This window comes from Chrysochloris asiatica, unplaced genomic scaffold (assembly GCF_000296735.1).
Source record: "Chrysochloris asiatica unplaced genomic scaffold, ChrAsi1.0 scaffold00033, whole genome shotgun sequence".
NCBI lineage: Eukaryota > Metazoa > Chordata > Mammalia > Afrosoricida > Chrysochloridae > Chrysochloris > Chrysochloris asiatica.
The window spans coordinates 878,141-897,357 of NW_006408551.1; the positions used below are offsets into that span (position 1 = coordinate 878,141).

General features: G+C 36.4%; 1 protein-coding gene across 1 annotated transcript; it reads left to right on the forward strand.

Moving 5' to 3' along the window:
* Positions 1 to 5,836: 5,836 nt before the first annotated feature.
* On the forward strand, positions 5,837 to 6,775 carry LOC102819845 (olfactory receptor 6C2-like). Its single transcript, XM_006859574.1, has one exon. The coding sequence runs from the start codon at positions 5,837 to 5,839 to the stop codon at positions 6,773 to 6,775; it is 939 nt and encodes a 312-aa protein (XP_006859636.1).
* The last annotated feature ends 12,442 nt before the right edge of the window (positions 6,776 to 19,217 follow it).

The window sequence follows — 19,217 nt, forward strand, 5'->3', positions numbered from 1 at the left end:
AAGTTAAGTGACCTTACTACAGATGGAGCTTCAGCCATGGTTGGCTCATAAAAAGTGTTGCATTTGTCAATAAAGAATGAATCATCTCAGTCCTGATCCAAGAGATTTAATTATACGCCAATGCATCATGTACCAAGAAAGTCTTTTCTTTCAACAACTGTGCACAGTTTTTGCTGCTTAACAATGTGATGTCAACAGCAGTGCCATACAGTAATTGTATCTAAAGTAAAGGATTTAGCAGCCACCAGTTTAAGGAATTACTGAATGACCCTGACTCTGTGTATGGGGATCTTGCTTATCACTGTGAAGTGCAGTGGCTGAGTCGTAGGAACATGTTCATGAGGTTTTACAAACCGTGGGACAAAGTCAAGCAGCTGAAGGAGATGAAGGGGAAACCTGTCAGGGAACTCAATAATAGCAAGTTGCTGTGTGATCTAGCGTTTATGGTGGACATTACCAAGTACCTCTCAGAGCTGAAAGTCAAGCTGCAGGGCCCCAACCAGTGTCTCAGCTTCCTACTTTCAAATGTGAAATCATTTGAAGCTAAATTATTGTTGTTGTTGTTGTTAAGTGCCATTGAGTCAGTACCAACTCATACAGACCCGCTACAGGTTTTTGAGGAGAGGCTGGTGAGTTTTAATTGCTGACCTTGCAGATGAAACTGACCTTGAGGTCCAGTGCATTATCCAGCAGGGCCATGCCAGGACTTCTGTGGAAAGTGCAACTCGAAAGTATACTCTGGAAAGACAAAATCCTTCTACAACACTTGAATATGCTGGTGAATGTGTGAAATTAATTGACTCATTTAATGAGAGATTCAAGGAATAGTGTCATATTGAAGGAATAATACTCAAGAATGTTGTTGTTGTTAGGTGCCATAGAGTAGGTACTGACCCATAGCAGCCTTATGCACAAGGATAAAACTAAACAAATGGAATTGAACATCTTTGCTACACTCCTTTCATGAGGATAACATAAAACATGATAACATAACCTGATAACAGAAAACATGAAATCCTTCAGCTGCAAAGTGATGGTGAGCTGAAAATCAGGTACAATAGCCTCCCACTGCTTGAGTTCTATAAACATTAAACAAGAATGATGAATTTCCCACTTGGAGGAGACATGCATTGAAATATGCATCTATGTTCAGAACAACTTACTGCTTTGGGATTCAAAACTTATCATCACAACCCGGGTGTAGACCTGGTTGGTCAGCAGTGTGGCAAGACCTGGGGACTCTTGGGTCCAGAGTCAGTGACATAGCCACAGAGGACTAAAGTGGAGAGAGAAACATCCAACTGATAAGAAGAGAGGGCATATGCACAAGAACACCCACACTTACATATAATATTCACTTGACCTGGCTTCAATGACTAGATGATCAGGGCTCAACTAGAAGAAGAAAGAAGAGGAGAGAAAGAGTAATCTGGTACAATTTGATGAACTTGACCTACACCTATGGATGCAGTAGCTCAAAAGAGGGAACAAATCCTTACAGCAAGGATCATTCCTACCCCCTCCATACACAGAGTAGACAGGGATTGGCAACTTGGACATTGGCTACCCAAAATGGGGGATGGGGGGCTACAAAGGCAAGAAGTGACTGGCTTATAAGCTTTCAAGATGGAGCCTAGATCCAGAGGGCGTGGAGGAAGGTAGACTCTCCACTGAATAGTATACAATCTGTCTAGGTGGGGCTGATTAAATGAAATGCGGATGGGTCGCTTGTGATACAATAGTGAATAACTATTATCAGGACTGCTTGTGAGGGTTGGAAATGTAAAGGTAGACATTTTGTAGCAAAGAGGGGAGTGATTAACTTTTCAGCCTAGGAGTGGAGGTCCCTGGGACCCTACCCAGAGAAGCAGTGATGCCTGAGATAGAGGCAGAGATGATGACGTGGAGAGATGGAGCGCTGGGGACTTTAGACACAGAGAGGGAGACAGGCTGTGTGTTGATGACTGGGGGGCAGGCTTGTAGTGTATACCCTTTAGCTGCTGCATGGGGATTGTCACCATAGCAATGAAACAATATACGATAGGATGAATGTAAAACTAATGTTCTCCCATGTAAACTATCACATAATTCACAATAAAATATAGAAAAAAAACTTATCATCACAAAGAATCAACTGCACTTCAGACTGACTGATGCAAACCTGGAAAAACATTTGTAAGTAGAAACTTCAGTAGCCTCACCAGAGAAGCAGTTCCAGGCATCACATTTGGGTTGAGTTAATTAAATGTTGGACCAAATACAGCAGGATCATTTTTAAGTTGATAATTTTGGATGTCCCACAGAGAATGATGTTATAAATATGCAAATGGTCCTCCACAGAAAAGTTTCCCCACCCCAGCTGTGTAGGGTTTCCAAGGCTATTAATCTTTACAGATGCAGAAAGCTGTATCTTTCTCCCACAGAGCAGATAGTGGAACTGAAGACCTTTCAGTTAGCAATCTGGTGGTTTTTTCTACAGCACCACTAAGGCTTTTTTATTTTTAAATGGGGACTGTGTGCAGTGTAACTCAGCAACCCTGTATAGGGTTTCTTGGGTTGTAAATCTTTATGGGAGCAGAAAGCCTTGTCTTTCTCCCATGGAGCAACTGGTAGATTCAAACTGCTGACCTTGTAGTTAGCAGCCCAATGTGTAACCCTCTACTTCACCAGGGCTCCTTTAAGTTTTAAATGTGATGGTTGGTGGTCAAGTGCAATCAAGTTGAGTTGATTCCAACCCATAGTGACCCTGTATAGATTTTCTGAGGAATGGCTGGTGAACTTGAACCACCGACCTTGCTGTTTGAACTGACTTTGCAGTCCAGTACATTAACCCACAGTGCCACATCAGGACTCCTTACTTTTAAATATCTTCTATAAAATATATGACCTCTTGCTGTGGCTCTGTAAGCACTGAACAGCTAACCACAGGTTGACAGTTCAAACCCACCAACTATTCCCTGGAAATCCTATACAGAGCCACTATGATTTGGAACCAACTTAATGGCACTTGTTGTTGTTGTTATGTGCCGTGGAGTTGGTTCCGACTCATAGTGACCCTGTACAGGATTTCCAAGGCTGTAAATCTTTACAAGGGCAAAAAGCCTCATCTTTTTCCATGGAGCATCTAGTAGTTTCAAACTGCTGACTGTGATGTTACCAGCCTGATTCATAATCACTACACTACCAGAGCTTCTTAGCAACATAAAATATTTTTATATATTTGTATGAATAAATGTCTGTTGCTGTTGTTGATGGTAAGTGCTGTCACACTAGTTCCAACTCATAGGAACCCTATATAGGGTTTCTAAGGAGTGGCTGGTGAGCTTGAAATGCTGACCTTGTAGTTCAAACTGACATTGCAGTCCAGTGCAGTATCCCACAATGCCACACCAGGACTCCAAATAAATGTCTAGAGTGTATCTATTATTCTATAAGTATTATATTGTTGTTGTTGTTGTCAAGTGTTGTCGAGTCAGTTCCAACCCATTGCGACCCTGTATAGCATTCCCAAGGAGCAACTGGTGAGCTTGAACCACCAACCTTACAGTTCAAGCTAACTTTTCAGTCCAGCACATTATAACCCACATCTTCACACCAGGACTCCGTAAGTAGTATAGCATATGGAATTTCACATATGTCTTTTTCCTAGTTGAAATTTTTCAAATATAAATAAACTATTCATGTAGCAAACCAGGAATCAAGAAATGTGATCTTTTTATGATCTTCCCTTTTGGTACATCTAAGATTAAGCAATGTGACTGTAAAATGAAGCTAACCTTGAGTTTTATAATCTGATTCTCATATTGTCTGTCTGATGCTACATCCCTGTCTCCAAGGACACTGTCTCCAAAGATGCCTTTGTTCCCATACTTTTGTTTCCCCAAATGTCCTTACTCAGAAGATTCATTAACAACCTTGCTTGTACATCATGAAGAACTCTTTGTTTATTCACTTAGTTGCATTTTTTTTTTTTTTTCAAATAAAGCAAACATCAAATGTTAAGCCGAATGCAGTAAACTCACTTGCTGCCCAGTAGGTCAGAAGAGCAGCTTTCCTGAAGCAGGAGAGGATCCCTGACATTCCATAACTCTCATTTCATTATCATTACTTGTCTTGTCTTGTCTTTCTTGTGGGAATTTCAATAGTAGAATAAAGAAGTCCATATAGTTAGTTGAAGATGCATATTATGTATCCCAGACCTGTGGATGTGACAGTGGATTCATAGCGAAAATCAGCAGTTCACATGAAAATCTTCATCACAGCTACCATGTTTAACCTGGACATTTAAAGATTTTATGTGTTTCAACACTAAAGTGATTAACAGTCATAATAGTAAGTGAAATAAAGATCATCATTCTAATTATATTTACTTTGTGTGGTATACGTCTTGTGCTCTGGAGGAAAAGATATAGACTTTGTCATAATCAGAGATGTAAGTGGTAAATTCTATATTTGTAAGTATAGAATTTAAAATATATAAATGGAAACCATCCATTTTAGAATATTTTAAATGCATTTTCTTTGTATTTATAAATGTCATTTTCTGGGAAGTTTTATGCCTAGTAATATGTTGGTACTTATAAGAACAAAGAAGTGTATTTTACACATTGCCAACCTCACATCAACTAAAGATCTACATATGTATACAATTACATAGGCATGCATTCCCCTCAAAGAATTATGAAGTTGCATCACCATATCAATATTCCTTGTCCACATTGCAAAGATATATCTTTAAAGTAAAGTAAATAAAAGTCAATTAGTCTCATTTTACTGAGAGACTTTTTTTAAATCTTGTTTTATTATACTTTATTACTATTTGGGACACAAAAAGATATTTCTAGTGTGTTTAGGGATGTTTAATGTTAACAGTGCTGAGTACACTTGATCAGTGATATGCATGGTACCTGAGATATTAGAAAGAAGGATAGAAAGCTAGGGGGGAAATCAGCAATACTTCAATTCCATATCAATTTAACATAATATAATTGTTCAGTGTGTCCATAAACTCTAAGGAAAACCATGAGCCAGATAATTTCTCCTTTATGTTAGAGACTGTGCCCATAAGGCCATAACTGTGTTCACATTTTAGGTAGTCAGAGATGAACCTATCCCATATCCACAAAAGAATGTAAAGATTTACATGATAGTGAGTTTACTTACAAATCAATTGGGACTTCCATATATAGCAATTATCGAATGAAAATATATAACAATTCATTGATGAAGACAAGCCTAGAGACACTCATTTAAAAATTAAAGCATAGCAACTGATGAAAATACAGAGGGAATGTGACCACTATGAAGGGCGAATACGGATGAAGATTATACTAACAAATAACAACAGGTAAAAGCGAGAAAAATATATGTCATTTATAGATGTGCTGTGTTTGAAGCTAATTTGCGGGAACATTTCATAAAAGGATAAACCTAATACTTTTAACTAAAGATTAAAATACACTAAACCAACAGGGACTATGAATAATTGCTTAGGGATGAGAAAGCTAAGAAGAATTCAGGTGGAGAGTTGGAGATGGTATGTGTGAATGCATGCACGTGTATGTGCATGTCGCGCTTAGAGCTGTTCACAGAAGAAAATACGTTTTATGCACAAACTCAGAAAGGGGTCAAAGGATCTTTTTTTTCTTCTTATAAAGTGAGACACTAATAGCCCTTAAAGGCAATCCTATTCAGAGTATGTATTTAAAGAGCTAAAATTTTTAATAATAAATTTTAATGAATAGAAAAATCTGAGCATGATGGGTATAATATTGTTAAAATTATGTAATAAAATGTCCCTGAATATTACATGCAGATTGGACCCAAGTCAAGAGTCATGAAGAGAAACCATACAGTAACAGCATTCATTCTGCTGGGACTGACAGATGACCCACAACTGCAGGTTTTGGTGTTTATCTTTTTCTTTCTCAGCTACATGCTGAGTATAACTGGGAATTTGACAATCATCACACTCATCTTACTGAATTCTCACCTTAAAACAGCTATGTACTTTTTTCTACAAAATTTCTCCTTGTTAGAGATCTCATTCACATCTGCCTGTATCCCCAGATACTTGTATAACATAGCAACAGGTGACAAGGTCATTACTTATAATGCTTGTGTCATCCAAGTGTTTTTTACTGACCTCTGTGGAGTAACAGAATTTTTCCTCCTGGCTGCCATGTCCTATGACCGCTACGTGGCCATCTGCAAACCTCTGCATTATGTGACCATCATGAATACCACAGTCTGCAGAAGAATAGTCTTGTGCTGTTGGGTGGCTGGTCTGTGTATTCTAATACCCCCATTAAGTCAGGGATTAAATCTAGAATTTTGTGATTCTGACACTATTGATCATTTTATCTGTGATGCATCTCCCCTCCTGAAGATCTCCTGTTCAAACACTTGGTTCATGGAACAGACTGTTATAATCTGTGCTGTGCTGACCCTCATCATAACACTTCTGTGTGTCATTCTGTCCTACATTTATATCATCAAGACAATTGTAGGATTTCCATCCGCTCAACAAAAGAATAAAGCGTTTTCTACCTGTTCTTCCCACATGATTGTGGTTTCCATCACCTATGGCAGCTGCATCTTCGTCTACATCAAACCTTCAGCAAAGGAATCTGTGGCCATCAATAAAAGTGTGACAGTCCTCATGACTTCCATTGCTCCTATGCTGAACCCCTTCATCTACACACTGAGAAACAAGCAAGTAAAACAAGCCTTCAATGACTCAATCAAAAGAATTATAATATTTTTCAAGAAATGAGAGAACGGGAGTTAGAACTTAAAATTACTCTTATAGTGAGCTTCCCAAACTCTCTAAACAAGTTATCTCTTTCAAAATGCTGTCTCCGCTATTCTGTCCTATACACTCATTGTCTCACAAACATTCTTCCATATTGTTGTTGTTGTTAAGTGCTGTCGAGTCAATTCTAATCCATAGTGACCCTATTTCATAGGGTTTCCAAGGAGCAGCTGGTGAGCTTGAACCACGGACACTGAAATTTAAATTCTTTTTTCATCTCCAAGTGGGTAATGCCAGAAATTTAAATATAAAATATAATTAAATCATATCTCCAACTTAAAAATATCAAAAGAAAAAAATGTTAATGAATCATTACATTGTCCAAAAAAAATGTTAATGAATCATTACATTGTCCAATAGGTAATAATCACCTTTGCTTCTTCTAATTAAATCTTCTAAAATGATATATTCACTGATTCACCTAACAAATATTTGCTGTTGCTACTGTTAAATACTGTCCAGTCAGTTTCTTACTCATAGTGACCCTGTATGGTGGTGGTGGTGGTTATGAGCTATGGAGTCGGGGGAGCAGAAAGCCTCATCTTTCTCTCACAGAACAGCTGGTAGTTTTGAACTGCTGACCTTGAGATTTGCAGCCTGGTTCATAACTGCTATACTACAAGAGCTCCTTAGTGACTCTGTATAGGATATCTTAATATCTAACTCTTTAAAGGAACAAAAAGCCTCATCTTTTTCCATGGAAGCAGCTAGTGGGTTTGAAGTGACAGCCTTATGGTTAGCAGTCCAATACTTATCCTACGCTGAAATCAGCACTGGGCATTTAATTTGGGCCAGTTATCATTTTAGTGATTCTTGATGTAGTGCTGTGGGTTAATGCACCAGACTGCAAAGCCATTTGAACTGCAAGGTCAGAGGTTCAAACTCACCAGCTGCTCCTTGGAAACCCTATAAGGGTTGCTATGGGTCAGAACCAACTCCACTTCACTTAACAACAACAACAACAAACCTTCTCCCATGTACTTTAAGATGTAAAAAAGAAACAATCATATGTTGTTGTTACTAAGTGTCTTCGAGTTGGTTCTGCTACATAGAGACCCTGTATAGAGTTTCTGAGGACCAGACAGTAAATTTGAACCCCTTACCTTGTGACTTAAACTGAACTTGTGGTTAAGTGCCTTTCCTATAGTGTCATACCAGGAATCTAAGAATATAAAAAGAAATTAACTTGCACACAGACAAATATAAACATTTATAATGCATATTGAGTTGACAATGATCAAAAACTTTTATTTTCCTCGCTTCTGTGTTGATCAGACCATCTTAAATTTCAATATATAATGGGAATCACAAAAATGTCCTCGCAGTACTATGCTACTACAATTACCCAATCCTCTTCTTTAATTTTTCAATGAAAATAAACTTAGTTTCAATTTATTTTAATAAATTTAATAAATTACTTTTTAAAGTCATATCTGTTATTTCTCTGTAATGTTTAGGGTAACTTTTGTTAGTTCAATTAACCATTGGTTAATTTTCCTAACATATTCATCTATATTCTGTCTTGTTAAGGCTATGTCATCCGCTAGTGAAAAATGTAAAGTCAAGGAGTTTTGGGTTTTCTTAAAGTTAACTACATGCAAGTCAACTTTTGCTGAAGATAATACAATAATAGTTGTAGCAGCATATCTACAGGGAGATGCCAGAAATTCTAGTCACATTCAGAGAGTATGTAGAATGAGGGTTATCTTTCCTGATGTCTGATGGATCTTGGTTGAAAACTAAGAATACCAGAAAGATGTTTGCATGTGTTTTATTGACTACTCAAAGACATTAGACTTTGTAGATCATGCAAATGATGGATAACATTGTGAAGAATGGGCATTCCAAAACACTTAATTGTGCTCATGTGGAAGCTATGCATAAACAAAGAGGCAGTTTTATGAAAAGAATAAGAAGATATCGAATGGTTTAAAATCAGGAAAGGAGTGTATCAGGGTTGTATCATTTGACCATACTTTTTCAATCTCTATGCTGAACAAATAATCTGAGAAACTGGAAAATATTGAAGAAGAAGGAGGCATCAGAACTAGAAGAAGTCTCATTAACAAACTGCAACATGCAGATGACACAACTTTGCTTGTTGAAAGCAAAGACTTGAAGCACTTATTAATGGAGATCAAAAGATACAGTCTTCAGTATGGATTACAACTCAATGTAAGAGAAACAAAAATCCTCATGATTTACCCAACAAGCACATCATAATACATGTAGAACAGATTGAAGATGTCTAAGATTTCATTTTACTTGGATCCAAAATCAGTGTTTATGAAAGCAGCAGTCAAAAAAGAAAATGACATATTGCATTGGGCAAATCTGCTGCAAAAGACTTCTTTAAAATATGAAAAAGCATTAACAACCTGCAATATGCAGATGACACAACTTTGCTTTCTGAAAGTGAAGAAGACTTAAAACATTTACTGATGAAGATCAAAGAGCATAGCCTTCGCTATAGATTATATCTCAATATAAAGAAAATACAAATCCTCACCACTGGACTAATAAACAACTGTCTTATCAGCGGAGAAAAGATTGAAGTTGTCAAGGACTTACATTCTTCTTGGATCAACTATCAATACTCACGGAAGCAGCAGTCAAGAAATCAAATGACGTAATGCATTAGGCAAATCTGCTGCACAAGACCTTTTTAAAGTGTTGAAGAGCAAAGATGTCAGCTTGAGGACTAAGATGCACCTGACCCAAGCCATGGTATTTTTAATAACCTCATATGCATGCATGCGATAGTTGGACAGTGAATAAGGAAGACCATAGAAGAATTGATGCTTTTGAGTTATGGTGTTGGAGAAGAACATTGAAAGTGCCATGGCTGCCAAAAGAACCAATAAATCTGTTTTAGAGGAAGTGCAGCCAGAGTGTTCCTTGGAGACCAAGATTGGCCAAACTTTGTCTCTCATACTTTGGACATATTGTCAGGAGGGACCCGTCACTGGAGAAGGATATCATGTTTGGTAAGGTGGAGGGTCAGAGAAAAAGAGGAAGACCCCCAATGAGATGGATTGACCAAGTGGCAGCATCAATGGACTCGAGCGTGGCAACAGTACTGAGGTTAGCCCAGGACTGGGAAGTGTTTCATTCTGCTGTGCATAAGGTTGCTATGGGTCAGTACCAACTCAATGGCACCTAACAACAACAACAACAACTGTTTATAAAATTATTAACTCATGGTTTCTTAATTCATATCCTGCATTCAATTTACTAACTTTGAGGGTTTTTTTTAATATATTATCTAATCTTAAATATTTTGACTTCTTTATTTAGACAATTAAAAAAAAAAAACAGCTTCATTAATATAAAAGTTACATATTATAAATTTCACCAAATTTGCATAAGATTCAAAATTTTGAAGTCTATATAAAGTTATGCATTTGTTATCATAGTCTAATTTTAGAATACTTTATAACCCTGAAAGGAGCCTTGCACCCATTAGCAGTCACTCCATTCATCTCTTTCTTCCTAGCTTTATTAATTTTATTGCTGTTTGCTGCTGTGTAGTTAGTGCCTGAATACATGGCAATCATGAATTAAATGCTACTTGATACTGTTCTATCCCCATGATAGGCTATGAATCAAACTATTACGGCTCATGAACTTTTTATTAGCTGATTTTCAGCAGCAGATAACCAGGTCTTTCTATCTAGTCTGTCTTACAAAGTGTGTGGTGGATGTACACAACATGCATTGACCAGGAATGAACACTGGCCTTCCACATAAAAGGAGAAAATTCTACTTCTTTACCAGTGATGCTTAATTTCCCAGCCTTAGGCAACCACTAATGTACTTTCTTTCTCACTAGATTTGCTCATTCTGGAATTTTCATATGAATGAAATTATACAATGTATAGTATTTTGTGTCTGGCTCTTTGAAGTCCATTTATTTTATGTAAAAACATTTATTTTTATATCTTCCCTATTTGTAAGTGTTTTCAGTTTATCCAGACTTTTCTGTTACATTTTGTTTTCACCTTTGAAATGTCCCTATTAATTTGAAGGTTGGTTACTATGATTTTATATATATATATATACTCTATGATTCTTCTAGAATTCAAATGATTTGATTTTTTTTCCCTAATCTACATTTAGAGTTTTCTGTAATTGTTTATAATCTTTTGTTTCTTTGAAGGTCATGTTGTTACAGTTTGTGCCTTGTATTCCATCCTCTGAAGCAGTAGGAGTTAGTGTGTGGTCTTCATATTTATCACATATCCCCCCAGTATATTTTCTTCTAATATGTCTACTAATCAGCAACTATGTTGTAGACATTGTACTTGCTGAACTATTAAATATTCTGACCTGGAATAATGTTATTATTATTCTATGGAAAGGACTTTTGTTTGATTTCTTTCAAATCCCTAATTATTAACCTGTACAAATCTTAATCCAAGCTTAAAACTTGATGACTCACAATTAGGCTGCAAATCTACAAAGAGATTGTTTGACTTTTTCTTCTTCATCTTTAGCTCTTGGAAATACATTTGTTCAAGTCATGGTCCAGATTGAAAAGTCAGCCATTACATGAAACAAGGATTCATCCATTTATTTTAAGCTAAGGATTTATATCTGTTGCACTTTTTGTTAACATATCATTTTTATGTGGTTTCCATCTTTTGTTTTCATGTTACTTTGTATCCAGTTTGATTGGTGGTGGTGGTAGCTCTGTGCCATGGAGTCCACTACAACTCATAGAGACCCCGTATAGGATTTTGAAGCTGTAAACCTTTACTGGAGCAGAAAGTCTCATCTTTCTCCCACAGAGCAGTTGGTAGTTTCAAACTGCTAACCTTGAGGTTGGCAGCCGGACTCATAACTAGTACACCACCAAAGCTCCTTACTCAGTTGAGTATGTTGTCTGATTTAATCATTTTAAATGACCTATTTAGAGTTTTTATATTTTGTGATCACTATTCATCTCCATCATCTCAAATTTTGTTTCATATTTGTGTTTTTCTTTAGTTTCCATTAATTCCTAAATTTTCCCATTCTTTCCTGAATTTTATTTCAGTGATTGAGTTGTCTTTAAGCTATTTTAATCTAACTGTAAATAAGCTACTCATACTTTTATTATTTCTTAGATCATGTAAAAAAATCTCCTAATTGACATAGAAATAAATATAAGATTTGTATTGAGTGTGAAAATAATTTATAGAATTAGTGTATAATAGGATACAACACATAAACACATATGCTTTACCTATCATATAAACAGATCACCACTTGTCTGCCAATTCACCATGCTGTGCTGACTTGCATATGGTGATGCTGGAAACTATGCTACTAGTATTTCAGATACCAACAGGATCGCTCATAGTGGACAGGTTTCCAGAGAAGCTTCCAGGCAACAACAGTCTAGGAAGATAAGTCTGGCAATCTACTTCTAAAAAAAAAATTGGCCAGTAGAACTCATAAGTAGCAATGATCATGAAATTTTCAATCATCTCATATGTATGAAAAAGCTGGACAATGAATAAGGAAGACCAAAGAATTAATGTCTTTGAATTATTGTGTTGGTGAAGAATATTGAGTGTACCATGACTCTGTCTTGGTAGAAATGTGGATGATAATCTTTTGTCTCGTGTACTTTGGGCATATTGTCAGGATAGACCAGTCCATGGAGAACATCATGCTTGAAAAGTAGAGGGTCAGAGACAAAAAGGAAGACCTTCAATGAGATCATTTGACAATGGGTTCAAACATAACAGATTATGAGAATGACACAGGAACAGACAGTGTTTCATTCTGTGGTACATTGTATCATAATCAGTTGGAACCAACTTTATGGCACCTAATAATTACAACAGTCACAAAGCAGATAGCATACAATCTAGGAACATACTCATCAGACTGATAGCAATTTGTTATTCCACAGAAAGGATTGCATTTGGGTAAAGAATAAGAGAGATTTTAACATTTTCTTTATCTTTGGAAATTCAGTACATAATAAAACCACCAATCACTTTGTGAAACAAGGTTGTTGTTGCTAATGAGTTGGTTCTAACTCATAAGCGACCCTACATAGGGTTTCCAAGGAGGAGCTGGTGGGTTTGAACTGCTGATACAGTAAGAATAAACTAAAAAATAAGACAAAGATACAAGAAGATGGAGATCAAATGTTTAGTATTATTGATTTTAAAAAAGATGAATATGAAACATTGCTTGATTTATGATGACAATTATCTCCTCTAACATAACCCATGAGTGTGTTTTACAATACTGATGCAAGACAATGTAGAAATCTTGAAGTATTTTCTATACAGGAATATTACTGAAGACATGGCCAGGAAGAAATAGACATAGCATTGAGGATAAATAGTGACTCAGAATTATTGATAACGTACACCAGAATTCTGGGTTCAGTATGACTAGAATTGTTCCCAAAGTCAGATGAGACACTGTAACATAGAACTGAGTAAATGAAGGCAATGAAAACTTGTTGAATTTAGATGGAGATTGGAGTTTAAGGAAGCTGACATGAGTGGAGACAGGAGTTAAGCATCAAAAGTGTGTCAAATCCACATTGTGGTCTCCATGTGTCTTTGTTGTTGTTGTTAAGTGCTTCAAGTTAGTTCTGACTCATAGCAACCCTGTATAGGATTTCTGAGAAGCAGCTAGTGGTTTTAAATTCCTGAACTTGCGGTTCCCAGTCCAATGCTGATCCTACAGTGCCACAGCATGTATCATTACTGCTTACTAAATCACCCATGTGTATGATAAAACTCTAAAGGCTACACAAGGAATTATCAATGAGCCTCAAACAGAACATATTACAAAGATTAAACTGCTTTGCAAGATATTCAATCAAGCAAATTGGAACACCCTCACTGAAAACTCAAAGTGCCAAGCAGAAACTCCAGGAAGGTTATGCCTTAGAAGTGCACCTAAGTTATTCTTATAATATAAATTAATCTGTCCCTCAAAAGAAAATCTTCAAAAGATATGTAAAATGAATCAAGATTATGCTGTAAGAATAGAATATGGCACTCAAAAAAGACCTGGAACAATAAAATTCTGATATTCACCAAGGTAACAAACAAAATATTGACCAACAGACATATACACACACACATACATATGATATGCCAGGAACCATACGAATATGTCTTAGTACCAGCAACAAATTTCATTATTTGGAAGACGTTCAGAAACATTAAAACAAATATTATAAATATGCTGGATATAATTCTCTCCACCACTCGTCTGACAGTGTGTGAAACTGCAGTGGTTTGCATGTTGCTGTGATTCTGGAAGCTACGCCACCAGTATTCTAAATAACAGCAGGGTCACTCATGGAGGACAGGTTTCAGTGGAGCTTCCAGACTATGAGCAGGAATGAAGAGAAGCAGACTACTTCTAAATATTTAATCACTGAAACCCTTATGTATAGCAAAGGACCATTGTCAGAAATAGTGCCTGAAGGTGAAAACATTATGACTAGCACCAGAATATTGTTACATATATTGTCCGAAGATTAGCCCCTTAGATTGGAAGGCATTCAGAGTATGACTTGGTAAGACCTGAATGTGATGGCACAAATGGAGTAAAGCTTTGAGGACCTTCATTTGTTGATGGAGCACAGTTCAAACTAAGGAGAAGCATCAGCAAACATATATTAATAATCAGAAGAAGGAATGTATGAAGCATGAATCTCAGAAAATTTGTAGTTCTCAAAAAGGAAATAGAACATACAAAAATAAAAATCCTAGGGTTTAGTGAGCTGGAGTGGATTGGTATTGGCCATTTTTAATCTAACAATCACATAGTTTACTATGTCAGGAATGAAAAATCAAAGTGTTATGGCATAGCATTCATCATCAAAAAAGAATCACGATTGATCTTGAAGTACAGCGTTGTATATTATAGGATAGTATCCATATGCTTGCAAAGAAAACCAGTAAATGCCACTGTAATTCAAATTTTCACACCAAAAATTAAAGTCAGTAAGGATTAAATTGAAGAATTCTACTAATGTCTTTAAGAGAAAATTGAACATGCATTCAAGATGTATTGAAAAAAATAAATAAATAAGATGTATTGGTAATTAGTGGTGGACAGGTTTCAAGGAATGCAAGTGTTAGAAACAAAGAGGAAGGATCTGTAGTTGGAAAATATGATCTTGGTAATAGAAATGATGCTGGAGATCCCATGATAGAATTTTGCAAGACCAATAACTAATTTATAGCAAATACCTACTGTAAACAACATAAAAGCTTATTATTTGAATGGATATCACCAAGTGGAACACACAGGAATAAAACTGGCTATATCTGTGGGAAGAGACAGTGGAAAATGTCAATATCATCAGCAAAAACAAGGGCAGAGGCCAACTGTGGAAGCAGACAATCAATTGCTCATATGCAAGTTCAGGTTGAAGCCGAATAAAATTGGAATTAATCCATGAGAAATAAAATATAACCATGGATATATCCCACCTACATCTAGAAACCATCTCAATAACTTTCTTGATGCATTAGGCACTAATGACCAAAGACCAATAGAGTTGTGGAATGACATCAGGACATTATGCAAGAAGAAACAAAAGATCATTAAAAAGACAAGAATGGAAGAAAAGATAAAAACTGATATCTGAAACTGGCTCTTGACAATTGAAAAGCTAAAGTGAATCCAAGAAATGAGGACATAAAAGAGTTAAACAGAAATTTTTAAATGACAGCTTGAGAAGGGAAAGCTTAATGAAATGTACAAAGACCTGGAGTTAGAAAAAGAGAAGAACATATTCAATATTTTTCAAGCCAAAAGAACAGGAAGAAAAAAAAAAAATCAAGCTTTGACATGCAATATTTTCTGAGGTAGCATTGTAGGATAAGCACTGGGCCACAAGGTCAGTTTGAACCACAAGGTCAGCATTTCAAACTCACCAGCTGATCCTCAGAAATCCTATATAGGATCTTTATGAGTCAGAACCAACTCAACAGCACTTAACAACAATAACATAGACAAATTAATGAATGATACATAAGCATCTACAGAAAGTGGAAGGAATACATAGGCACTGTACCAAAAAGAAACAGTCAATGTTCAATAATTTCAAGAGGTAGCACATGATCAATAACCAATGATACTGAATGAAAAAGTTCAAGTGGCTCTGAAGGCATTGTGAAAAACAAGCTGCAGGAATTGATAGAATATATATTGAAATCTTTCAACAGATTGATGCAGCACTGAAGACATTGAATCATATATGCCAAAATTTGGAAGACAATTACCTGGCAATCCAATTGAAAGAGATCTATATTTGTGCCCATTCAAAAGAGAGGTAACCCAATGGAATGCAGAGCTCATCAAACAATATCATTAATATCACATGCAAATAAAATTTTGCTAAAGAATGTTCAAAAATGACTGCAACCATACATCAACAGGGAACTGCTAGAAATTCAAATCGGATTCAGAAGAGGACTTGGGACTAGGAGACCATTGGTGATGTCATATGGATCCTGAATGAAAGCAGAAAATTGCAAAAACTATGTTTACATGTGTTTTATTGACTATGTAAAGGCTTTCAACTGTGTAAATCATGACAAGATATGAATAATATTGAAAAGAATGGGTAGTCCAGATACTTAATTGTGCTCCTTAGGAACCTGTACAAAGACCAAGAAACAGCTGTTAAAACAGAACAAGGTGATACTGAATGGTTTAAAATAAAAAAAGATGTGTGCCAGGGTTGTATTCTTTCAACATACTTATTCAATATTTATGCTGAACATATAATCAGAGAAGCTGTATTATATGAAGAAGACACGGCATCAGGAGTAGAGAAAGAGTCACTAATATCCTGCAATATGCAGATGATTGCTTGTGGAAGCAAGAACCTAAAATACTGATGAAGATCAATAACTACAGCTTTCTATATAGATTTTACCTCAATGTAAAAATAAAAATCCAACTAATGGTACATAACAGCAACAACAATTAAGTACCTAAAAGAAAAATATAAAATAAATGGAAGATATCAAGCAGAACCAAATGGAACTTCTCTAAAAATTGAACATATGAGAGTAAGTAAAAAAATTATCCACACTACAGTTGTATTAAAATGCCTGTCCATTTCCATGGTTGATGAAAACACTCAGCAGCGTGTGAAATGATTCTGTAAGAATAAACAAGTGACAGTGGATTGTGTGGCAAATCATTTGCAAATCAGCCATGGTTCTGCTTATGAAATAATCCACTATAGACACAGATTTCCAAAAGTTTATGCAAGATAGGTACCAAAACAACTCATGGGAGAGCATAAACAAGCATTTGGACATCTGCAAACAAAATTTGGACTGATACTCAAAGGAAGATAAAAGTTTCTTTAAGAAAAAATGTTACTGGTGATGAGACATGGATTCACCGCTATAAGTCAGAGAGTAAATGGCAGAGTATGGAATGGAAACATCCTCAATCGCCAAGCAAGAAAAAGTTCAAAAGTCAACCACCAACTGGAAAATTGATGCTTACAGTTTTCTGGGACTCTCAAGGGTCAGTATTGGAACACTAACAGGGAAAATGTTCAACAATCAACAATCAATCACTGAAGAGGTGAAGCCTAAAATTTGGTATTAAACACAAAGGACTGACTGCAAGGGCCTTGTGAGCTTGCCTGACAATGCATGTCCCCACACCTCTGTCCACACTGTTGACACTGCAAAAACTTCCTTTTGAAGTGTTAAAGCATCTTTTTGATAGTCCTGATCTTGCTCCACCTCCACTGAACTATTATCTGTTTTGTTCCCTGAAAGCAGTTCTTTGATGATAAATATCACCTTTGATTAATAAGTGAAGAAAGCAGTGCATTCATGGCTCACAACTCAGCCTAAAACATGTTTTAATAAGGGAACATGGAAGTTTGTTGGCAGATGGATAAAGTGTATTGAAACACAAGGAGATTATGTTGAAAATGATGGATTTGTCTTTTCTAAAAGTTAATTAAAATACATTCTATATCCATACAGAAGATGATTTTTGACTCACTCTCATATAGTATTTGAAGAATTGCCTTGATGAGAGGAACAGCATTTATATACTGCACAATGGAAACTAAATTAATTGAAAATATGGCAACACCTAAATCAAAAGTAGAAAGGAAGAAAAGCACCAAAAGAAATAAACAGTGCATCCATGACTTTGAAGAAAAAAATAAAAAGCTATCTTGTATATATATATAATGGGGCCTTGAATTAAAACAGGAATGTTGTTGTTAATTACTTTCCTATCAGTTATGAATCATAGTGATCCTGTACAGTGTTTCCTAGCAGCATTTGGTGGTTTTAACTGCCTACCTTGCAGTTAGCAGTCCAGTGCTTATTCTGTAGTGCCACAGCAGAATATTGATGTTAAGTGCTGTCAAGTTGGTTCCAACCCATGGCGAATCTGTATAGGATTTTCAAGGAGCAGCTGGTAGCGTAGTGGTTACGAATCGGGCTGCAAATCTTAAGGCCAGCAGTTCAAAATTACTAACTACAGAGATCATCAGTTTTAGATTCATGTAAATAATTACAATCCCCTCCATGTAATAATAGTTTTCCCATATCCTTCCTGTGATTCTCCTTTCCATTCTACATCCCTTCCCATCCCTTCTCACTTTTGTACTTTTGTAAATGTTCTCCTTTTGACCTTGAATGATTGACCATTCTATGGTGAACATTCTGGACTAGTGTTACTGTCCCCTCTATATACCTATGGACTTCTTAGCTAAAAATAGACCATAATAGTGAGTTTCATTCCAGACCTGAAGGGCCATAGAGGTACACAGTCTTGGGTTTCTCCAATGTCCTTCTGACCAGCAAGCCCCAGCTCTTTTTTATGGTTTTGAGCTTTGTTCCACATTTTCTTCTACTCTACCAGGACTTTATAATGTGACCCCTTTCAGAGCGGTTGATAGTGGTAGTTGTCATTATTGTTAGGTGCTATTGAGTTGGTACCGACCCATAGTGACTTTATGCACAACAGAACAAAACACTGCCCGATCCTGGGCCAACCTCACTACTGTTGCCACGCTTGAGTCCATCGATGCTGCCACTTGGCCAATCCAGCTCATTGGGGGTCCTCCTCTTTTTCTCTGACCCTCTACCTTGCCAAACATGAATGATATCCTTCTCCAGCAACTGGTCCTTCCTGACAATATGTCCAAAGTATGAGAGATGAAGTTTGGCCAATCTTGGCCTCTAAGGAGCACTCTGGCTGCACTTCTTCCAAAACAGATCTATCGGTTCTTTTGGCAGCCTATGGCACCTTCAATATTCTCCTGAAACACCATAACTCAAAAGCATCAATTCTTGTATGGTCTTCCTTATTTATTCATTGTCCAGCTTTTGTATGCATATGAGGTTATTGAAAATACCATGCTATGAACATTGGTGTA

What these genes read in the sequence shown, in the direction of transcription:
- LOC102819845 (XM_006859574.1), top strand. Translation starts at nt 5,837, where the DNA reads ATGAAGAGAAACCATACAGTAACAGCATTCATTCTGCTGGGACTGACA.